Raw genomic sequence first — 22,426 nt, forward strand, 5'->3', positions numbered from 1 at the left:
CCACATTTCTTTATCAAGATATCGACAGATCCATTCACATCAAAATGTATGTAAGAGATATTACAACTTACAAGTGTATTATACCACCGGTTTATTGCTTTTTCTCAACAAAAGATAACCGATTAATTATGGTCTAATATAATAATAATGCTGGTACAGTGTCTAAGTTAAATGCTGGTTAACCTTGATTTAGTCACTAAACTTTAGTGTTAACAGTAGAGAACTAAAAATAAGCTTCAAGGGGTCGTCAAGCAGAGCAAATAGGTTTACCGTTTACATAATGGGTAGAAACTCTATTGTCCATCTAAAGTGACGAAAGCATCTTTTAGAAGTCGCTGTGCTTCTTCTCTCCTCCTGAACACAACAATAACAACAACACTATTACCATTTGATTGTGCTTTATTTCTCATCTCTACAGCACATTAGAAAAAAAGAAAAACCTTAAAACAGGCGTTTGGGGAATCTTTATATAGTTTATAGATTGATCTTGATACCAATTTGACAGAGAAATTAAAGCATACTACATTTACAAACCTCTTAATGTCCTCCACGGCCTGTTTTCGCTGTTGAATTTGAAGTTCCATGATGTGAATAAGCGTCGCTCCCGCCTGGACATAAGAGAATGATTAGAAAAAAAGCAATGAAGCACAAACCAATGAAACACGTTGTGAAATGAAAAGAGAGATCTTCTTTACTTGGTGAGGCCTCAAGGAATTGAGAAGGTGATGCAAATTCTTGAAGATTGAAGATATTTCACCAATTCTCTTTGCATATTGAGAAGGCCTCTCAACAAGAACATCAGCAAGCTCCAATATATGTAACTGTAGTTCTCTATTCAGAGACCTGAGTTCTTTCTTGTAATCTACACAAAGGTATTTGGCATATCTTCAACAAAATAAAGAGGGAGGCTACTTTTAAAGAAGATAACTTGATAACGAGTGAGGCTGAGATCAGAAGACTGCACATTTTAGACAAAACTATATTAACCAACACTGTCATCATGTAATAAGATCGATTTCCAATCAAGGGGTTAAGCAAAAGCATCCTAATCAACTCTAGAAGCTTATTAGCATTAGCAATATTTGAGCATGGTTCAGTTTAGAAGAATGACATACCAACATTTGAATCTTTGGGATAAAGCTGAGGCACTCCTTGCTCTTCTAAGCTCGGAAGAACATCCTCAGTCTGCAACCGCAAAAGAATTTGAAAAATTGTGTAACTCGTAAAGATGACGAATTGCGAGACGCGATATGGGGAATCTCACAGTATAATTGCCTCCGAAACAAACGTAGGTTCCTTCAATAGGAGGAGGAGGTTCAGGAGCAGAACTAGGGTTTTCTGAGTAATCCTTGTAGAGTCTGTAATATGGAGGAGGAGGCGGATATGTGGCTGTAGCCATTCTCCTACAGATCCAAATCCACAACAGAGCAAAATTCAGCAAAACGCATAACTATTTTAACTACAAAGATTGGGTCGTCGAGCCTCTGAAATTAGGGTTCTAATCGATGCAACGAACAATTTCCCCAATTTTACACCGCATAATCAATCTGGGTGAAATTTGTAACAATTGAAAGGGAGAAAGTAGAGTTTACATGGACACAAACCTTTAAGAAAAAGAAACCACACGAGGGGAAGATCGATGAAGCTTGCTTTGCTTCGGAGAGATTTGAGAAGACGGTGCACTGCAGAGCGAGGAAGAACGATATGTTTTGGGTGTCTCGTAAACCTTATGGGTTACCGGTTGAGATTGGTTCAATCACGGTTCGCACGAACTCGGTTTGGTTCGGTTTTGTTATTTTAATTTAATTTTTTTTTTGTTTGTAAAGAATTGGCTTTTCCAGGAAGTCATTGTTGGATTGTATTCACCACCATTGAGGTATAGAATGGCTTTTTGAAAAGACAAAATAAAAATATAAAATAACACCAATTCTAATTAGAAATTGACAAGATTGTTACAGTAATTTGTTTTTTTTAACTTCATAGATTTCATATCTACCAACATTAAATTTTAAGATAACTTTTTATCTAGTAGCAACACATTTAAAGGTTTTTCTCATTAAAATTAAATAAAAAACAAATTTGAAGGTAATTTGAAATTAAGGGTCCGAATGGTGACGGCGTATTTAGTTGTGCAGAAAAAGCGGTTTTAGAGTGCGGTGCGGTTCAAATGCAGTACGTACGGGAAAAATATATTTGCGGGACAAGTATATTAGTAGAATAAGCGGTACAAAATAATATTTGATTAGTAAAAACATAAAATGCGATAAACATAATACTTTTCATATTGTAACTATAATATTTAAAATAATTAAAACATCTTTTTTATATAAAAATGTATAAGAGGATAAGATTTTTTTAAAGATTTTGTTTTAATTTTTTTGTAAACAAAAACAAAAACCGCAGTTGAAACACACCAAAAATACAGTTTTTCAAAACTGCATAATTTTGATCACTTTATGGACTGCACTTAACATTATTTGAATTTTTTAATATAATTTGGTAACAAATTGAAAAACGTTTTATGTATAATAGTATGATGAATGGTAACAAAATAGCGGTTTTGCAAAAACCGTACCGCATTTGGTTTACCATTCATTGCCTAAATAACTAAAGAAGGACATTTTAGGTGAACCTTAAATTCCAGTAAATTTATAATTTAGATCACATCTCCTTTCTTCCTTGGGTTATTAAAAAGAAAACCAATGGACGAAATGTGAGAATCAGGAGGTATAGAGCTCACGATAAGAACGTGAGACTGGCCACACCTGAAAACTTTCACTTTTATTATATCTACTTTGTCCGTTTGTCGTTTACTTGCTTAAGTCGTAACTTCACATAACCAATGAGCTTATCTCTTTACCACATCTCTCTATAAAATGATCTCAATTCCTTCAATTAAAATTTCACAAAACCCCCATTTGAGCGTCTTCGACGACAAGCAGATCAAAACCCAGAAACCCAATTTGAAATCTAAAAATTCCATATTTCTTCTTTTTCTCTCTGCTCTGTTTTTCTTTACAAGAGCTCTGTTTTCATCATCAATTCAATGGCGTCAAGGAAGCTTTTTTTTGTCAAGCCAAAATACATCTATCCAACACCAGAACCAGAGATGTCCGAGAACGACGAGAATGTCTTTGAATTCGACGAGTCTGATATTCATAATTTAGGCGATCATCAATTGCCGAATTCATTTGACGCGAAGAGATCGATATCAATCTCGCGATTGCGGAGGAAACCGGCGAAAACCGGAGATTCCGCCGGTTCTGGTAGCCGGAAAACGCCAAAAACCGGTTCTCTCCCGGTTAACATCCCCGACTGGTCGAAGATTCTCAAGAGTGAGTATAGGAGCCATGTGATACCATACGACGACGACAGCGACGAAGATGATGAGGACGATGACGACATCAACGACGGTGACACGGCGGCGACGGGAGGAAGACGGATGATTCCGCCGCACGAGTATTTAGCGCGGCGGAGAGGATCTTCGTTCTCGGTGCACGAAGGGATCGGTGGAACGGCCAAGGGAAGAGATCTAAGGCGATTGAGGAACGCGATTTGGGAGAAGATTGGATTTCAGGATTAGTAACCTAATTAGTTATAACTCTTTAATCTGTTGGTAATATAGATATGTTAATCTATTAATTACTTAGATGATTGATTTAAGGAGGACTTCTTTTTTTCTTTTTCTTTTTTGGGTGGGGTTTAGGATCGGTTATAGTTTCGGTCCGAAGGATATTTTTTCAATATCCTATTTTGCTTCTTTCTTCTTATTTTCATTTTGTGGAGTTTTGATCATCCCCTATCCTTTTTTTTTGGGTTTGATATCATGTGATATAATGAAAAGTTTATGTCTGTGCGCCTCTCTAAATAGGGGTTATTTCCTTATATTTTAACAGAAATCCACTAATAAATATTCAGAAGATATGAATGCCTAGGTGGTCAAAAATTAATAATGTTATTATACCTTAACAAACCCTTTGAAGTTTGAACTAAAGAAATGTATTATTAATTAGCTAACAGGTCTGAAAACAGAATCCAAAACGATAGGCCATAAAAGTCTTCAGCTAGAAATACCTCAACAAGTTATTTTCTAAAACCAGAATCCAAAACCCAACCAACCAACAAATGAGAACCGGATTAGTCACTGACTCCATGTGTAACTAAATTCTTCACAAAACATCTCTCCAAAGTGATAAAACCTTAATGGTCATACACCAAACTACCAACTGTCACGTCTTTTGACGATCTTGGTTTGAGCCCATATGTATACTTCGACTTTAAACGATAGGCCATAAAAGTCTTCAGCTAGAAATGATGTGTTTTGTACATGAGATCCCTTTGTACATTTATATTTTTATTTATAGAGACACCAAGGAGAAAATCACATTTTTTAAAGTTGATGTGATATTGAATAATGAAAGTTATTGCAGTTTCTATTTCTGTGTCTCCCACTCTCTCCTATGCTTTTGCAACAATAGTTCAAAGATTTGGCTTCAATTTTTTCTTTCTCCGCTAATCACCACAGTACTGAATTTTTCTTTTATTTTGTCAAAAAGTTGCAAGATTCTTTTTCTCTCGTTAATACGCATTACTTGCTTCGTAAATGTTGCAAATTGCATTTTGTTTTTCAAGTTTCAAACAACCATAGAGCCGAGTGTTTTAAACGCAATTATTTATGATATCTGTTTTGTATACTACTTTTTCTCAACGACTTGTGTACACTACTTGAAAGTTTATGTTTATGTTAAAACATATTTTTTTTTTATCACATACTCAGTATATAAGTTGTAAACGCAAACGTAAAAGTAGATGATAAAAAGTCTCTTCAGAGTCTTTCGTTATAAAATAGATACAAAAATAACATTTAAAGATGACTCAAAACATGCGGCACTAACGCAAAGAAAATAATGAAGAATTGAGAAAGCAATGGTTTGGTAATAAAAGGCATGAGCTATTAAAGTCGAACAAATTTAGGGAATGTATGTGGAATGTGAAAATGTGGGAATCACACTGTTGCATACAGAGATGCAGTCAAGTGGCAAACAAGCGGCGCCCTTTGTTTGGTATGAAAAGAGACATTGGTTTTGGACTGTTTGAGTTTTGCAAGATATCGTTCACAAAAATAAATTGAGTTATGTGTTTTAATTTCTATACTTTTTGTACACTTACTGATTATGTTACAACTTTATAGATCATTTTCTTTTGTCGCATAAAAGTATCGGCCGAAAAAAAAACTAGATGTAATGTATGATCTCACGCCTACTAGGTGACATTAGCCTAAGTAATTGACATTCATATTGAAATAATATATATAAATAACAAACAACAAAAAGAATGTGAGGTCTTCGTTGAGGAAATCTATGAAACATCACTTGAATTTTGGTCTTCAATCGATATATTATTATTACTATGTAATGATGATTTCCCTTAATTCGCACAAACTCCTTGACTACTCACATACTGTATATTCGATTTATCCAGTTTACCTTTGATGTTGATTGATTTCTATAAATTAGATGAATCGACTTATTCCTTGAAATCCATATCGTCTCGTATGTCTGAACCGGCCCGGTTTTCAAAAAGACAAGTTGTTAATATTTCCTAGAGTATCATAGAATCTTTTACCTACGAGCGTTCTCGCAAATTCCCTGCAAAAACAAACGCCATAGAAAAAACTCAATAGGTAAATCGCTAGAAACAAACGCTAGATTTCATTTCGAAGAGAATCTAGTGAATCTTTATAAATGGGTAAATCGACGGGTATTGACGATACGTATCATGTCTTGAAGTCAATTAAACTCGTTTGGGTTTTCCTCCGTAAACCAAATAGATATATTTGACCGAAAATTATTAAACCGGCCCAGTCGGCGAAATTAAATGCCGGTTTTCAGAGTTTCGAACAGATGAAGATTGATGAAGTTTTCAAGAGGCGAAAAATTCACACAAGTCCAAGATCCTTCTTTTTCTCCCTACTCTTCTGCTAGAGACTCGTTCTCTTCTCTCCCTGTTGTAGAATTTGCTAAATATAGAGATGAGTATACAGTTTCTAGCTCCTACTCTCTCTCCTCTACTATCCCATCTTCTCAGTTTTTACTACTCTGTTTCATTACGTACTCAGTTTCTGAAATTGATTTTCTTCCAAAATGGCGTTTATGAGACTTGGCTCCAAATCCGAAGCTTTCCATCGCGAAGGCCAAACCTGGTACTCCTTTTTTTTTTTGTCTCCATGTTACCTCCCTGAATTAGATGAGTCGACTTATGGGTCTTTAGTTTTACTCTGCAATCGAGATGGGTTATTTCTAAAGCTCTCGTTTGGGTTCTCATCAATATCGGTGATTTCTATCGATTTCATGTTTCAATTATTATTGCAATGTTCATAACGACCTCAATTTTAAAGAAAAGAGGTAGCTTTGATTGATTTGCGACATCAATATTCAATATTCGATTTTATGGGCTGATGTTTATGTGTCTTGTCTACAGGCTTTGCACCACAGGACTCGTGAGTGATGTTACCATTGAAGTTGGAGACATGAAGTTTCATCTCCACAAGGTTTGAGCTTTCTTTAATCTTCTCTTTATTTTTACTTCTAGATCTCATGTGTTATCTAATTTGCTGTAATGCCTGTCTTTGATTTGGTGTAAAGTTCCCGTTGCTCTCAAGAAGTGGGCTTCTCGAGAAGCTAATCGACGAGTCTTCAACTGATGATGGATCAGGCTGCGTTTTGAGTTTAGATGAAATCCCTGGAGGCGGCAAAACGTTTGAGCTCATAACAAAATTCTGCTATGGCGTCAAAATCGAGCTTACTGCTTTCAACGTTGTTAGCCTTCGATGTGCAGCTGAGTACCTTGAGATGACTGATAACTATGGAGAAGGGAATCTTGTCGGTATGACAGAGACTTTCCTCAACGAAGTGTTTGGTAACTGGACGGACTCCATCAAAGCTCTTCAGACCTGCGAGGAAGTAACTGATTACGCTGAAGATCTTCACATTATCTCGAGGTGTGTTGATTCATTAGCCATCAAAGCATGTGCTGACCCGAGCCTTTTCAATTGGCCCGTGGGAGGAGGAAAGAACGCAACGAGCGGTCAGAACACTGAAGATGAATCCCATCTATGGAATGGCATCTCAGCGGCCGGAAAGATGCTGCAACCTACCGGTGAAGATTGGTGGTTTGATGACGCTTCTTTTCTCAGCTTGCCTCTCTTCAAAAGGCTGATCACTGCCATCGAAGCACGAGGCATGAAGCTTGAGAACATCGCCATGGCGGTTATGTACTATACGAGGAAACATGTTCCTCTGATGAATAGACAAGTGACCATGGACGAGCAGGTGATCGAGACACCGAGTCCTTCTGAAGCAGAACAAAAGGCTGCTCTCGAAGAGATTGTCGGATTGCTTCCGAGCAAGAAAGGGGTGAACCCGACCAAGTTTCTTCTCAGGCTGCTTCAGACCGCGATGGTCCTGCACGCAAGCCAGTCCTCGAGGGAGAATCTAGAGAGACGGATTGGAAATCAGTTGGACCAAGCTGCTCTAGTTGATCTTCTCATACCAAACATGGGATACTCTGAAACGCTTTACGATGTCGAATGCGTTTTGAGAATGATCGAACAGTTTGTTTCTTCAACGGAACAAGCAGGCATTGTCCCTTCTCCTTGCATCATCGAAGAAGGACATTTGATGAAAGATGGAGCCGATCTGCTAACTCCAACGACGTTAGTAGCAACTCTTGTGGACGGTTATCTCGCTGAGGTGGCACCTGATGTTAACCTAAAGCTGGCAAAGTTCGAAGCCATCGCTGCTGCAATCCCTGACTATGCAAGACCACTTGATGATGGAGTTTATCATGCAATCGACGTGTACTTGAAGGTAATAAAGAAATGCTGTTTTGATTTTAACCAATAGATGTATTAAGATTTTGAGATTTAATCGCAAGTATTTGCAGGCTCATCCGTGGATTACGGATTCTGAGAGAGAGCATATATGTAGGCTCATGAACTGCCAGAAGCTCTCGTTGGAAGCTAGCACTCACGCGGCTCAGAACGAGAGGCTGCCTCTCCGGGTGATTGTTCAGGTTCTCTTTTTCGAACAGCTTAGGCTAAGGACTTCTATATCTGGCTGGTTCTTTGTCTCTGAGAATCTAGACAACTCCGAGAACCCAAATGGCGGAAATGGGGTTTTACTCAAACCAAGAGGTGAGAACGTGAGAGAACGAGTCTCTGAGCTGGAGAAAGAGTGTATGAACATGAAGCAAGAGCTTCAGAAGTTGGTGAGGTCGAAGAAAAGCTGGAAGAATTTCACCAGGAGGCTTAACTTCAAGAAGAAATCAGAATGCTGCAAGCCAAAGGATCAAGCAACGCCAGCAGTTTAGCTGGGAACCGGTTTGATCGATGGACTCTGTTTTTAAGGCAGAACTACTAGTATTATCGTCGCTTCTTATTCACTTAGGTAGAAAGATCACAACCTCGATGATCAATCAGATTTAGCTTTGTTTTTCTTGTTCTTGAAGATACTCTGTTTTTTGTTTTCCTAAAGATTCCATCTTTCTTTTAGTTTCTTGCTGAGAGATCTGATGGTATTAGGTTTCTTCTGTAACTGGCTTGTTGCAGAAACCGAGAAACGATAAACAAGAGATTTTCTTGTCGGAAAACATTTTTAGTTACATTTCTTATGCAATTTTTAGGGGTGTTATTGTTCAGCCCCACAAGAAACAATCTCAGACACAAATCAACAGAAGGGGAAAATACAAATCAACAAAGAATATCATCAGCGACTGCAACAAATAGGACGAAGAATCTATGAAATAGTGTTCCGATTTCAGATTCTTAACAAGACGGATAATCTTTGGGCGGTGGTAGAACGGAAAGCTCAGGTGTATTCCCGTTCTCCACGACGAAAGCCATCTTCAAACCCCACATTGTATGGACTTCCAAGTGACAGTGCATAAACCAAACACCTGCAACAACATATGTACACTCATCAGCTGATCTGCTTATATCATATATCAACATATACAATATGTATGTGCATTGATATGATAGATGATACCTGGATTATCAGCTCTGAATCTGATGGCAGTCCAACCACCGGTAGGTACTCCAACGGTGTTTCTCTCGGGCGGGTCAATGAGATTGAACTTAGCCGGATCTTTCTTGGGATCAAAGTTTCCAACACCGGTTCCTACTACAAAGAAGTTGTAGCCGTGAAGATGGAAAGGGTGTGACTCGACGGTTAGTAGATTGGTGTCCTGCAACACGAGCTCGATTGTCGTGTTGAACTTAACCCGGCTCAGTCTAGTCCCCGTTGATGTCCCGAGGTTAGCCGTGAGTGGCACACCGGTATAGTTAAACGGTTTAGGTGGTCTATCGGGAAAATCTGTTCTGAAAACGCCAGGGATGTTAAAGTAATGAGCTTTCAAGAGGGCAGTTTTAGGCATAATGAAAGTGATATTGTTTATCGAAGCCGCGAGATTTGTCCCGTTCACGCAGGTCGGGCAAGCGTTAATGCCTAGCCCGATCGTGTAGAACATTCGCCTGTCGACTTTTAAAGGCACAAGAGCCGGGAAATTCGGTGTGTTGAGGCTCTTGAGCTTCCCGTTATAGTCCATAGCAAATGATGTGTCGTTAGGCAGAGGAAGTTTTGGTAGAATCGGTAAGACCGTGTTTGGTACGCCTTTGTATTGAAGAATCGCGGTTACGGTTTTGTTGTCTACGGTTACTGGTGCGTCCATGAACGGACTAGCTGCCATGAAGTAGCGGTTTGGAGAACGGTCGGTTTTGACTAGAACGTTTGTGGTTTGACCTGGTCCGAGTAATATGGCTTTGGTTGTGAACGGTTTAGTGTAGACCGCATCGATTTCCACCACGGTCATGTCGTGGCCCGCAATTCCAAAGAACAGCTCGTCGTTTAAAGCCGCGTTGATTACCCTTAGAAGGTATGTTCTGCCCGCTTCCACCTCTACCACGAACGTGTCTATACAGTTTTAAAACAAAAAATTGATTTAACTAAACCGAACCGAGATTTTGATCCGATCAAAATTTAAACCGGTTTTTGATAAGGTTTTAGAAACTTTTTACGTTTCTCGGAACATGGAAAGAGCGGTCCGGGTTTCCCGTTTATGGTATGAGCATCGGACATGGGAGGTGGTGAGCCCAACTGGTTGGCTTGGTTAACCGCTGTCTCAATGTCTCCGTTCCACCATTCTCCTACAATCAGTTTTAAAAAAAACAAACGGGAAAATGAGAAAAAAATCGGTAGATTAGACCAGAGTACCAGAGTAGGCCTAACCGGTTCGGTTTATTCTAACTAACCAAGTATTATATTGGTTTCTTGGTATGGCTGTGGGAACGGATACGGTTTTCCCTGTTGAGGCAAGATGACGATTGCTCCGTACACGGTGGCTCGTAGCCAGAGGATGTGTGCGTGCCACCAGAGAGTCCCACGTTGTCCGGTCACATTGAAATCATAAACATAACTCTGTCCGGTCTGCATCGGACATTGAGTTATGTATGCTGGACCATCCGCCCAACCGTTCCGGTACTGTTTAAGCCCATGCCTATTAAAACAACCCGTTGAATATTGTTGGTTCAGATTAAAAACGACTAAACCGGTTTCAGACGTAGGAAAGAGAGAGCTTTTACCAATGAATGGACAGATTGTATTGTACATGGTTGGTGACGTTGATGATGACTCGATCACCTTCTCTTGCGTAAACCGTTGGTCCAGGGAACATTCCATTAACCGTGACAATTGGTTTAGCATTGCATAACCGGCTTACGTTCTTCATTTGAACCTGTTCCAAAATTCCAAACGTTCATATACAAAAACCTATGTATACATCATGTAACTCGAATTTATAAAAATGTTTTGTTAAACCAGTAGAATTTGTGTTCCGGTTTATTTTCACTGGGAAATCAAGTACGTACGTCGAACTGGTACTTCTTCACCGCCGCATCCACCGGAGAATCGCTAAGAAACCCAAGAAGATAAAAGAAGAGGAAAAGAAAACCCGGGTTTCGGATCATCTTCATTTCCGGTTCAATCTTCCGGTTTGATGCAGTGATGATATTTGATTTCTATTAAAATCTTTTATTTTTCTTGGTTATACAGATTGTATTGTATTGTAGATGTCGTGGCTGGTTTCAAATGCTTATATAGTGTCATAATTCAAACAAAAGGTTGGTGAAATCTCTCAGAATATATCAAAATAATCGTTTTTAGGTTTTGAAATGAGAAATTCAATGTAAATAAAATATATAATCAAAGAAGAAGGCTTTTAAGCAACTTTCTGAAAGACGTTGGCGAATCAGCGTAACGTTTGTTAATAATATGGAGTACCTTCGAAGTTGATATCTGAGCTTTAGATTAATATTTTTGATTTTTTCGTTTACGATGAAAGATTAAAAAACACCAATATTTTCGGTTCAAGTCTCTCCAATTCGAGAAAGTTTCTAGATGCCTGCCCATACTTGTTTTGTTATGCCAAAGGCCCTCTAGATCAAAGATGAGGCTTCTTTTAATATGTTTCTTTTTTTTTATATATAAAAGACCCTCAACCTCAAGTTCGATGGCACTAACTTCTTTTTACAAATTTAAATGAATTTAATTCCGTAAAATAGATGTTAATTTTAACATTTTGAGAACTCACTTACTCTACGAGTAAATAGATAAATTATTTATGGATATTGAAGATTGACTCATTAATATTGCTGTACTTACAACCCCCTTAAAAAACGATGAGATTAATTAATTTGATTTCTTTTTTTTTTGTTAAAGCAATATCTGATTTCTGAAAACTTGCTTTACAGTAACATGTTGCTTAGCCACTCGTTTTAGTCTGTATATATTAATTTTATTTTCGTAAATATTTGCAATAATTTAGTTCTCTTTTTGGGTAAGGGAAAATGACTGCTCTTTGTATAATTTTCAAAATTCAAAATTCAAAACTCAACTAACGTATATTTAATTTACAGGTACGGAAGTTGGTCATTTTATCAGGAAATTACGCTATCGACCGGTCAAATTATACCAGTTTATTGAATTATCCGATCAAACACTTATGGGTCCAAAACCACACCATAAGGCAACTCATTTTCATTCGAAGTAAATTCAATTTATGCTAATGGTCACAGGCCCAAATGGAATTTACTAGGTGTATCATTTTCGTGGTAGAATAAAATAAGAGCACAAATATTCGCATAGTAAATCTCCCTTGTAATATGTACACAATATTTATACATGTTTATTCTATGTTTCACCTTGTCTGCGCAAATAACAAATTATGAATTAGGAGAGACAACACATTGGTTTGGCGAACGCAAAATCCTGTAAGCAAAAAAAAAAAAAACGCGAAACTCGTCGTATTATCGTACGTGACACTAACAAAATATAGCAAGGCCACCAATGGCATAGTGACATATTTGTGTTATAAATTAGCATTCCACCCGGCTCTGATTATGCCACGTACTCTAAGTTTTAGTATCCTTGTCTTTATCCAAAAAATATATGGAAATTGGTGTCTGATTTTCGTAATTTTGTAACAAATTTCATCTTTTGTCGTATTATTGCAAACATAAAATCATTGATATGTTTTAAAATTTAGGTTAGAATTCATATTAATTATAAAAAACATATGTGACTGGTAGTGTGAATATTTTGAAAGTTAGATGTATGTGTACTGACGTGTTTTTTTCCTACATTTATGTATTGTTTTGTCATTATACATAACACTTTTCTTTAAGTGTTTAATAACATCTGGTTATGACGATAATGTGGAAGATCCCAGGAGTCAAAGAATTTTTTTTAAAAAAACACTATAAAAAGGTTTTACAATAAAGTGAAAAATAAAACCAAATTCTTGATCCATCAACATCCAAGAGCAGCGAAAATTTAGATGTTGACAGAGAAATTGTTTCTTATCCAATTTGAGACATTTTAATGTTGTCGATTATATCTAAAATTTAAGATTTGGAACAGGCATGAAAGGATCATATTATCGGTTCTCATAATAAAAAAATATTTGCTTTTTTGGGGTATTGCTCGTATTATTTGTCATAAAGGTAGGAAATGCGAATATTCAAGCCCAAAAATATTGCTTTTTTTCTCCAAAAAACATGATCTCTTTAGTATCGATCAACAATAACAAGCTATAAGAAAATAGTAATCAATGCTCCATAAAATGTTGTTAACATATTTAAATGGATAGATTTTACTTTCAATCTCCAATTGTTGATTAATTACAGTAAACAATTATGATGAATGTGTAGATAAATCAATTATATTTACTTAAACTAAAAAATATATCAGAGGATCTGAGCTACGACTTTGTTACAAGTCCTGAGCCAACCAACTTTATTAATAAAAAGAAAACATAACATAATCTTGAATTCTCTAATTTTATTAATATCTATGTCTCCTACTAAAACAGTCCCGATTCGATCCTAATCTTATGGTCTCCATAAAATTCTAATAAAATTTTAAGAAATTAATAAACATAAAGAAAACCCACTTAATTAAACCAAAAACGTTGTTGAAACGAACCAAATTAACGAGTCTGATTTGTAACTGACGTCGCTTGTTTCGAGGTTAACTAGTAAATTATCGAATCTCTAGTTCTTATGAACCTACCCACCATGTGTTTTCAGCTCAGGAGAGATTCAGTGAACCCGGGAGGAAAATTATTTCAATTGCCTCTTACACTAATGAAAGGTTATGCTACAAAATCCCAATTTATTAATAGATTAATTAATTATTTGGACACAAAGCCCAAAAGATCACAATCTAGTTAAAAAAGAGAGACAAGAAAGATTCTTTAAGCTGATGGATGATCTGTACCATGTAGCTTTGTTCCCTTTTTGGTGTTTACTCTTACTTAACTGCCCAAACAACACCAACGATATTTTCTTAAAAACTCCCTTAATTATAACATTGAAATTGATTTATTGGTCAAAATATCAAACTATTTCCAATTAATTCTCTTTTGGATATTAATAGTTCTAAGTAACCAAAATTCTAATATTTGACTCTTTTGTGAATTCTGTATTTTCTTATCCCTTTAAACTCTGAATTGTTTTTCTGTTGTTGTATTCGTTTTTTTTTATTTTTTATTTTAAACCTCCCTAGAGTATGCATGGACAGAGTGGGCTACAACAATGATTTGGACAAAATTTAGAATACGCACAAGGATTAATGATTAGAGAATAGGTTGATGAAATGTGTAAAATGTCAAACGATATTAGAAATTCTATAAATAACGCAATTCAATATTTTTAAATGGGAGTGAGTTTGTTAAAAAAAAAAAAGAGAGTGAGTTTATTACATTCCGTCATCTCGGTAGGTCAATAAAACGTCTCTTTTTTTTGCTGGTTTCCTTAATGAACGAATCAATCTTAAGTATTTATAATTCCTTAATAAAATTTGTTTTCTTTCATACAGAGCTAAACACTGTACACAGTTATGAAAAAATGTAGTTAACTGTTTTTTGTTTTCAGCAATATAAGCTGCGTATGATATATATATATATATATATAATTATAAAAAAACAAAATGTGGTCTTTATGTTATGTATGATTCATTGAACATATACCAACATAGGACTAGGAGGAGCCCATGCATGTTCTCTTCATTGATGCAACTTTTTAGTTTCTTGTGTTTTAATTTGCTTCCTATCCAATATACATATATAAATCTACATGTGTGTGCCTATATATATAGTTTCTCAAGAGCATGGATAATGATGAGTAAGTTAATTATATAGTGACAACTTAAATAAAAAGCCGAAAAAATCAAATTGGGAAAAATAGTAAGGTACAATGTATGAGTAACGAAAGCCCAAGCTGTACTTCCATTGATGTAGGAGATGACTGGGAACACGTGGATTATATTTGATTAAAATAGGCCAAATTCTTCTTTTTCTTAATTTTTTTTTTTTTTGGTTTTCGGTTTGATATATCTGGTTTCATTTGTTAGGTTCATCAGGTTAATTTTTTTATATATATATATTCTTTATTTTGTAGCATTATTATCTATTCTACTTATACATAAAATATTGCCATATAAGGACATGCTGTGTTTAGTATCATGTGGAGTATTATTAATGCCAAATCCTGTTTTACTTCCCGATTTTATATATTTATCGATGGCATTAACGTTTTCATTTATTGTTCCATTTTTCGTTGTCAACAACTTCACCTTCTGGTAACGTCTCCTTGTATCGTTATCAAAGGATGAGGTTTTTAATGTTAAATGTATAATTTCATTATAAAATAGAACATATTCAGGCATTTTAATATCAAAAATTAAACATGTATTTTCTTTTACATTTTGACATCATTCGTACGCTGACGTAAATACCGGTTCGATAAACAGTTTATGGCTATGATTAACTCATTCTAATTAATATGGTATTGTCTTATGTTCTACCGGAGAGATTGTGAAGAAAATGTTAACCAAGAAGCTAAACTGGTAATTAAGAGCGGTTTAATTGTGTTGATCTCAGATCAAAATATCACAAGGTGGTGAAGAAACCAATTTAATATCTTTGTATGTATCTAAAAGTTTAATTTTAGGTTTAAAATTAACGTTGCATAGATTTCAGAAGTATTAAAAGTTCTTAGATTTTGCTTTAATGAATTAGATAAACTAGCAATTAAACTAAAAAAATACTCCATGAGAAAAGTTACATTCAAAATGATGTTATGTTCAAAGAACAAGTATGAACCATCGAAATATAGTATACATCAAACTAACAGTTTTTGGTTGTCTATATTAATTTTCTGTTGGGGCCGAGAACAAATTTATTTGATTTAGCAATTTAAAAATGTACTTTAGTATTTGATGTAAAAAATGGAAAGGTACTTGTTTTAGTTTTTGATGCAATTATTACCTATGCAATAAGAGGAAGAGGGGTCCCGAATTTTAAAATAAATAATTTTCTTGTCCACTTATCTTGGAATCAAAAACTAACGATTAGTGTCAATATTAATAAAGAAGGGTTAAGATATTTGTAAACATGAATTTAATCAAAAGACGTTTTTTTTAGCCATAAGGAAAAAGAATATTACCTTTTTTTTTTAATATAATAAATCTTTTTTTTTTTTAATATATTACCTCTCTCTCTCTCTCATTCTCTCTCTTTCAAGGTGGCACAAGCACCCATAATCTTCAGACCTATAGATACATGTGTATGTATATGTAATTTATATATAATATATATTGATTTTGGATCTCTTTTATCTCTCTCTCTCTTGGACGGAACTGAGCTCTTTCTCTCTTTCCTTTTCTCTCTCTCTATCTCTATCTCTCGTTTAGCTTGATAAGAGTTTTCACTTGAAGATCCGTTTCTTGGACTTTCACTGGGTAATCAGGTCAACTTGCGATCCTGGCGATTTCACAGGTGACGTCTTATACTCTCTCCTCAATAAACCCTAATTCTCTGTTTAATTTTTATTTTTTTTTCTTTCTCGGGCTTTGTACGGACTTCCATGGGGGTTTATGCCTCGGATTTTGTGCAAATGGGAGTTTCTGGGGTTTTTTTGCCTATGTTTGCTCGTTTCAGCTTTTAATAATTTCAGGATCGTATCAGAGTTTACAGCTAGATCTCTCTCCATTTTCCTGGATTTTCAACTTTGGGTTTATGTTTGTATCATCTGGGTTTCTGTGATTTTTAAATTGGGAGCTTCAAGCTTTCTTCCACTGTACTTGTTTGTATATCTTTTCGTAGTTGACCTTTTGTTTTCTTGAAGATCTGAATGCGTAGATCATACGGGATTTTCGCATTTTTGTTGCTTTTCGTCAGCGTTACGATTCTCTTAGCTTGAATTAAGTGAAGTTGTGGATTAGCTGATTTTCTTGTGTGTTGGGATTAGCTGATTGAAGGGTTTCCATTAGTTGAGCTTTATCCTTTTTTTTTTGTTGCCACGAAGATCGATTATTGATTTCGAAGATTACTCTACAGAGCTTCCTCTGAGATTTTACCACAAATTTTCAGGTTTGAAGCTGCTTCGAATGGTTTGTAGATATCCGTTTTGGTTAAGCATATGGGAGTCTGTGTTCTGTTCTTGGTTGCTCTATTAGGGCTTCCTCCATTTGGACCGACTTAATTAGTTGATGCTGTAAGAGAAATCGGTTTAGGTCCCCTTTAAGCAGCACTAAGGTCTGGTTCGTAACTTAACTTAAGAAACTCCACTGGTTACTAGAGGAACCTTTAGTTATTAGGTAAAGACTGTACAGAGAGCAGAGTGGCTTTATTATCCTGGGTGCTGTTTTGACAGAAGAATCGGCTGATTCGCATATGAGATTTTAGATCAAATCTGTGAATGTTTCTCGGCTGAGTCTTTCAGTGAACCTCAACTCCTCCTCTGAGTTATTATATTTTCAGATAGATTTAGGATGGAAGCTGAAATTGTGAATGTGAGACCTCAGCTAGGGTTCATCCAACGAGTGGTTCCTGCTCTACTGCCAGTTCTTTTGGTTTCTGTCGGATATATTGATCCCGGAAAATGGGTTGCAAATATCGAAGGAGGTGCCCGTTTTGGGCATGACTTGGTGGCTATTACTCTGCTCTTTAATTTTGCCGCCATCTTGTGCCAGTATGTTGCAGCTCGAATAAGCGTTGCAACTGGTAGAAACTTGGCTCAGGTATTTGTTCCCCTTTTTTTTTTTTCTGATCTCAGAAGCTTATAGCTACACCTTCTCCTGGGCTTCGTTGTTGTTAGCACTAGTTTTGAAATGAGCTTTTATTTGCGCTTCGTAAGTTTTTGAATGGTTAAGTTCTCTCAAATTGTATTGCCCGTATCTAGTCTTTGGCTTTGTGAAGTGAATTCTGTCAACCACCTTCTCTGTTTCTCTAACAGATCTGCAATGAAGAATATGACAAGTGGACGTGCATGTTCTTGGGCGTTCAGGCGGAATTCTCAGCAATTCTGCTCGACCTTACGATGGTAGTTACTTATAATCTTTTCCGTTCTTAAAATTAATTATGCTTGATGGTAAATGATGGGAAGATTACTCCATTTCTCTGACTTGAGCTTCTCAATTAAACAGGTTGTGGGTGTTGCACATGCACTTAACCTTCTCTTTGGGGTGGACTTATCCACTGGAGTGTTTTTGGCCGCCATCGATGCATTTTTATTTCCTGTTTTCGCCTCTTTCCTTGTATGACTGGTCTCCCGTCTTTTTTTTTTTCCTTTCCGTGTTCTTCAAATAGCATTATTGGAAATTAGCTGAGATGCATACATATTTTACAGGAAAATGGAATGGCAAACACAGTATCCATTTGCTCGGCAGGCCTGGTTTTGTTTATCTATGTTTCCGGTGTCTTACTGAGTCAGTCTGAGATTCCATTCTCTATGAACGGAGTGTTAACTCGGTTAAATGGAGAGAGCGCATTTGCACTGATGGGTCTTCTTGGAGCAAGCATCGTCCCTCACAATTTTTATATCCATTCTTATTTTGCTGGGGTATCTCTCTCTCTCTTTCGATGTATCTCTCGTTTCTATTAAGAAGCAATAATCCTACTAAAAAGTGAACGATTTATTGCAGGAAAGTACAGCATCTTCGTCAGATGTTGACAAGAGCAGCTTGTGTCAAGACCATTTGTTCGCCATCTTTTGTGTCTTCAGCGGACTTTCACTTGTAAATTATGTACTGATGAATGCAGCAGCAAATGTGTTCCACAGTACTGGCCTTGTGGTACTGACTTTTCAGGACGCCATGTCACTAATGGAGCAGGTTTGTTCCGACGGTTTTATGTTTCTTATTAATCTAGAATTCATTTTGAAGGAAACATCATCTCCTGATTATTAACTATTTGATTCTTGGTTGTTGAGCGCAGGTATTTAGGAGTCCGCTCATTCCGTTGGTCTTTTTGTTGCTCTTGTTCTTCTCTAGTCAAGTTACGGCACTAGCTTGGGCTTTCGGTGGAGAGGTCGTCCTGCATGAATTCCTGAAGATAGAAATACCCGGTTGGCTTCATCGTGCCACAATCAGAATTCTTGCAGTTGCTCCTGCCCTGTATTGTGTGTGGACATCTGGTGCAGACGGGATATACCAGTTACTTATATTCACCCAGGTCCTGGTGGCGATGATGCTTCCTTCCTCTGTAATACCGCTGTTCCGCATTGCCTCATCGAGACAAATCATGGGTGTCCATAAAATTTCTCAGGTTGGCGAGTTCCTTGCACTTACAACGTTTTTGGGGTTTCTGGGTTTGAATGTTGTTTTCGTTGTGGAAATGGTATTTGGGAATAGTGACTGGGCTGGTGGTTTGAGATGGAATACCGTGATGGGCACCTCGGTTCAGTACACCACTCTGCTTGTATCGTCTTGTGCATCGTTAGGCCTGATGCTCTGGCTTGCAGCTACGCCGCTGAAATCTGCCAGTAACAGAGTAGAAGCTCAAATTTGGAACATGGATGTCCAAAATGCTTTATCTTATCCATCTGTTCAAGAAGAGGAAACTGGAAGAATTGAAACGAGGCGTGATGAGAAAGAATCGATAGTGCGGCTGGAAAGCAGGGTAAAAGATCAGCTAGATACTACGACTGTTACTAGCTCGGTCTATGATTTGCCAGAGAACATTCTAATGACGGATCAAGAAATCCGTTCGAGTCCTCTAGAGGTAGATGTGAAAGTCTCTGCCTCTCAAGTTAGTAGTCTTGGGGATGACTCTGATGTAAAGGAACAGTCAGTATTGCAGTCAACGGTGATCAATGAGGTTAGTAATAGAGATTTGGATGTTGAAACAAAGATGGCAAAAATTGAACCGACGAGTCCTGTGGAGAAGACTGTTAGCATGGAGAATAACAACAGGTTCGTTGAAAAGGATGTTGAAGGAGTTTCATGGGAAGTAGAAGAAGCTACCAAAGCTGCTCCTGCAAGCAACTTTTCTGTTGTATCTGACGGCCCGCCTTCATTCCGCAGCCTAAGTGGGAGAAGCGAGGAAGGTGGAAGTGGTACCGGAAGCCTTTCACGGTTGCAAGGTTTAGGTCGTGCTGCCCGACGACACTTATCTGCGATACTAGATGAGTTTTGGGGGCATTTATATGATTTTCATGGGCAATTAGTTGCCGAAGCCAGGGCCAAGAAACTAGATCAGTTGTTTGGCGCTGATCAAAAGTCAGCCTCTTCTCTGAAAGTGGATTCTTTTGGAAAGGACATGAGCAGTGGATATTGCATGTCACCAACTGCAAAGGGACTGGAATCGCAGATGAATTCAAGTATATATGATTCACTGAAACAGCAGAGGCAACCCGGAAGTATCGATTCTTTGTATGGACTACAAAGAGGTTCATCACCGTCACCGTTGGTCAACCGTATGCAGATGTTGGGTGCATATGGTAATACCACCAATAATAGTGCTTATGAATTGAGTGAGAGAAGATACTCTAGCCTGCGTGCTCCATCATCTTCAGAGGGTTGGGAACACCAACAACCTGCTACGGTTCACGGATACCAGATTAAGTCCTATGTCGACAATTTGGCAAAAGAAAGGCTTGAAGCTTTACAATCCCGCGGAGAGATCCCAACATCGAGATCTATGGCCCTTGGCTCATTGAGCTATACACAGCAACTGGCTTTAGCCTTAAAACAAAAGTCCCAGAATGGTCTAACCCCTGGACCAGCTCCTGGTTTTGAGAATTTTGCTGGGTCTAGAAACGTATCGCGACAATCTGAAAGATCGTATTACGGTGTTCCAGCTTCTGGAAATACCGATACTGTAAGCGCCGTAGCTGCCAATGAGAAGAAATACAGTAGCATGCCAGATATATCGGGATTGTCTATGTCTGCAAGGAATATGCATATGCCGAACAACAAGAGCGGATACTGGGATGGATCAACTGGAGGAGGAGGGTATAGCGCGTCTTATGGTCGACTAAGCAACGAATCATCGTTATATTCTAACTTGGGGTCACGGGTTGGAGTAGCATCGGGTTATGAGGACATTTCTCAATCAAGAGGAGGCTATAGAGATGCCTATACTTTGCCACAGAGTGCAACAACGGGGACTGGATCGCTTTGGTCCAGACAGCCCTTTGAACAGTTTGGTGTAGCAGAGAAGAATGGCGCTGTTGGTGAGGAACTCAGGAATAGATCAAATCCGATTAATATAGAAAATAACGCTTCTACTGTCGATGCAGAGGCTAAGCTTCTTCAGTCGTTCAGGCACTGTATTCTAAAGCTTATAAAACTGGAAGGATCAGAATGGTTGTTTGGGCAAAGCGATGGAGTCGATGAAGAACTGATTGATCGTGTAGCTGCAAGAGAAAAGTTTATCTATGAAGCTGAAACTCGAGAAATAAACCAAGTGGGTCACATGGGGGAGCCTCTGATTTCATCGGTTCCTAACTGTGGAGATGGTTGCGTCTGGAGAGCTGATTTGATTGTGAGCTTTGGAGTTTGGTGCATTCACCGTGTCCTTGACTTGTCTCTCATGGAGAGTCGGCCTGAGCTCTGGGGAAAGTACACTTACGTTCTCAACCGCCTTCAGGTAAAAAAGAATAACCGCAATTTTGCAGTTTGAAACCAAAGTTTTTGTGTTTTTGACATTTTGATTCAACAGGGAGTGATAGATCCGGCGTTCTCAAAGCTGCGGACACCAATGACACCGTGCTTCTGCCTTCAGATTCCGACGAGTCACCAAAGAGCGAGTCCTCCTTCGGCCTCTAACGGAATGTTACCTCCGGCTGCAAAACCAGCCAAAGGCAAATGCACAACAGCAGTCACACTTCTTGATCTAATCAAAGACGTTGAAATGGCAATCTCTTGTAGGAAAGGCCGCACTGGTACAGCTGCAGGAGACGTGGCTTTCCCAAAAGGGAAAGAGAATTTGGCTTCTGTATTGAAGCGATATAAGCGTCGGTTATCGAATAAACCGGTTGGTATGAATCAGGATGGACCCGGTTCAAGAAAGAACGTGAGTGCAGCGTCTGTGTACGGATCATTGGGTTGAAGATGAACATTTGAATCTCAGGATCAAATAGGCGTCGAGAGGAAGCCAACGAATCAAAGCTTTTGATTGCTCCTCCTCTTCGTTATTGTGTATTAAGAGAAAAGAAAATGGATTTTAGTTGCTTCAGAATGGTTCGCTCTTGCTTTTTTTTTTCTCTTGTTAATTTGGTTGTAATGTTATGTTCATATACATATCATAGGACCAAAGCTACAAACCGAATCCGGTTTGTGTAATTTGATGCGGAATTTGTCGGTTTGAATTATCAAATGTAGTTAACCAGTTCTCATTGCGTATCTGACACATCAGTGCTAGAATTTTGACACGTGAAGTTATGAGGCAACTATTACCGCCAATCTTTCTTCCCGAATCGTTTTCTAGTTTCTCAAGAATCCTTCGACAACTAAACAATGGGTTATGTGATCTTCATATCGTTTCCGGCGATTCTTCTCCTTTTGATCGTCGCAATCTCTTTTTATCT

General features: G+C 37.6%; 5 protein-coding genes across 7 annotated transcripts in view; 3 read left to right on the plus strand and 2 right to left on the minus strand.

The window, feature by feature from the left end:
• Nucleotides 1-1,704, minus strand: part of LOC18016932 (mediator of RNA polymerase II transcription subunit 7a) — a 2,218-nt gene extending 514 nt beyond the window's left edge. For 2 of the 3 annotated variants that reach the window (XM_024156355.1, XM_024156356.1), the window contains exons 1-6: nt 1,605-1,704; nt 1,265-1,403; nt 1,116-1,185; nt 696-862; nt 535-608; nt 271-354 (exon numbers count right to left, since the gene is read on the minus strand). In XM_024156355.1, coding sequence (XP_024012123.1) covers nt 294-354; nt 535-608; nt 696-862; nt 1,116-1,185; nt 1,265-1,399 — 507 coding nt within the window. In that variant the 5' untranslated portion in view covers nt 1,400-1,403; nt 1,605-1,704 and the 3' untranslated portion in view covers nt 271-293. Of the gene's footprint in view, nt 1-31; nt 355-534; nt 609-695; nt 863-1,115; nt 1,186-1,264; nt 1,404-1,604 lie in introns of those variants that run through there. The other variant, XM_006398704.2, reaches the window with a different exon arrangement.
• A 1,164-nt stretch (nt 1,705-2,868) lies between these two features.
• Nucleotides 2,869-3,885, plus strand: LOC18016933. The gene has a single exon (XM_006398705.2). It carries the CDS (start codon nt 3,047-3,049, stop codon nt 3,581-3,583), a length of 537 nt encoding a protein of 178 aa, XP_006398768.1. The 5' UTR covers nt 2,869-3,046; the 3' UTR covers nt 3,584-3,885.
• Nucleotides 3,886-5,965: 2,080 nt separating this feature from the next.
• LOC18016935 (BTB/POZ domain-containing protein At5g03250) lies at nt 5,966-8,610 on the plus strand. The gene is made up of 4 exons (XM_006398707.2): nt 5,966-6,202; nt 6,481-6,550; nt 6,645-7,868; nt 7,945-8,610. Exons 1-4 carry the CDS (start codon nt 6,144-6,146, stop codon nt 8,368-8,370), a joined length of 1,779 nt encoding a protein of 592 aa, XP_006398770.2. The 5' UTR covers nt 5,966-6,143; the 3' UTR covers nt 8,371-8,610.
• Nucleotides 8,611-8,621: 11 nt separating this feature from the next.
• On the minus strand, nt 8,622-11,096 carry LOC18016936 (laccase-11). The gene is made up of 6 exons (XM_006398708.2): nt 10,925-11,096; nt 10,640-10,791; nt 10,310-10,554; nt 10,076-10,204; nt 9,048-9,971; nt 8,622-8,955 (listed from the first exon to the last, which is right to left on the minus strand). Exons 1-6 carry the CDS (start codon nt 11,027-11,029, stop codon nt 8,825-8,827), a joined length of 1,686 nt encoding a protein of 561 aa, XP_006398771.1. The 5' UTR covers nt 11,030-11,096; the 3' UTR covers nt 8,622-8,824.
• Nucleotides 11,097-16,230: 5,134 nt separating this feature from the next.
• Nucleotides 16,231-22,241, plus strand: LOC18016937 (ethylene-insensitive protein 2). Its single transcript, XM_006398709.2, has 8 exons — nt 16,231-16,392; nt 16,987-17,636; nt 17,852-17,938; nt 18,042-18,152; nt 18,245-18,457; nt 18,540-18,728; nt 18,832-21,486; nt 21,559-22,241. The coding sequence occupies exons 2-8, from the start codon at nt 17,388-17,390 to the stop codon at nt 21,946-21,948; spliced, it is 3,894 nt and encodes a 1,297-aa protein (XP_006398772.1). The 5' UTR covers nt 16,231-16,392; nt 16,987-17,387; the 3' UTR covers nt 21,949-22,241.
• Nucleotides 22,242-22,426: the final 185 nt, after the last annotated feature.

Source organism: Eutrema salsugineum, unplaced genomic scaffold, assembly GCF_000478725.1.
Source record: "Eutrema salsugineum unplaced genomic scaffold, Eutsalg1_0 scaffold_2, whole genome shotgun sequence".
Taxonomy (NCBI): Eukaryota; Viridiplantae; Streptophyta; class Magnoliopsida; order Brassicales; family Brassicaceae; genus Eutrema; species Eutrema salsugineum.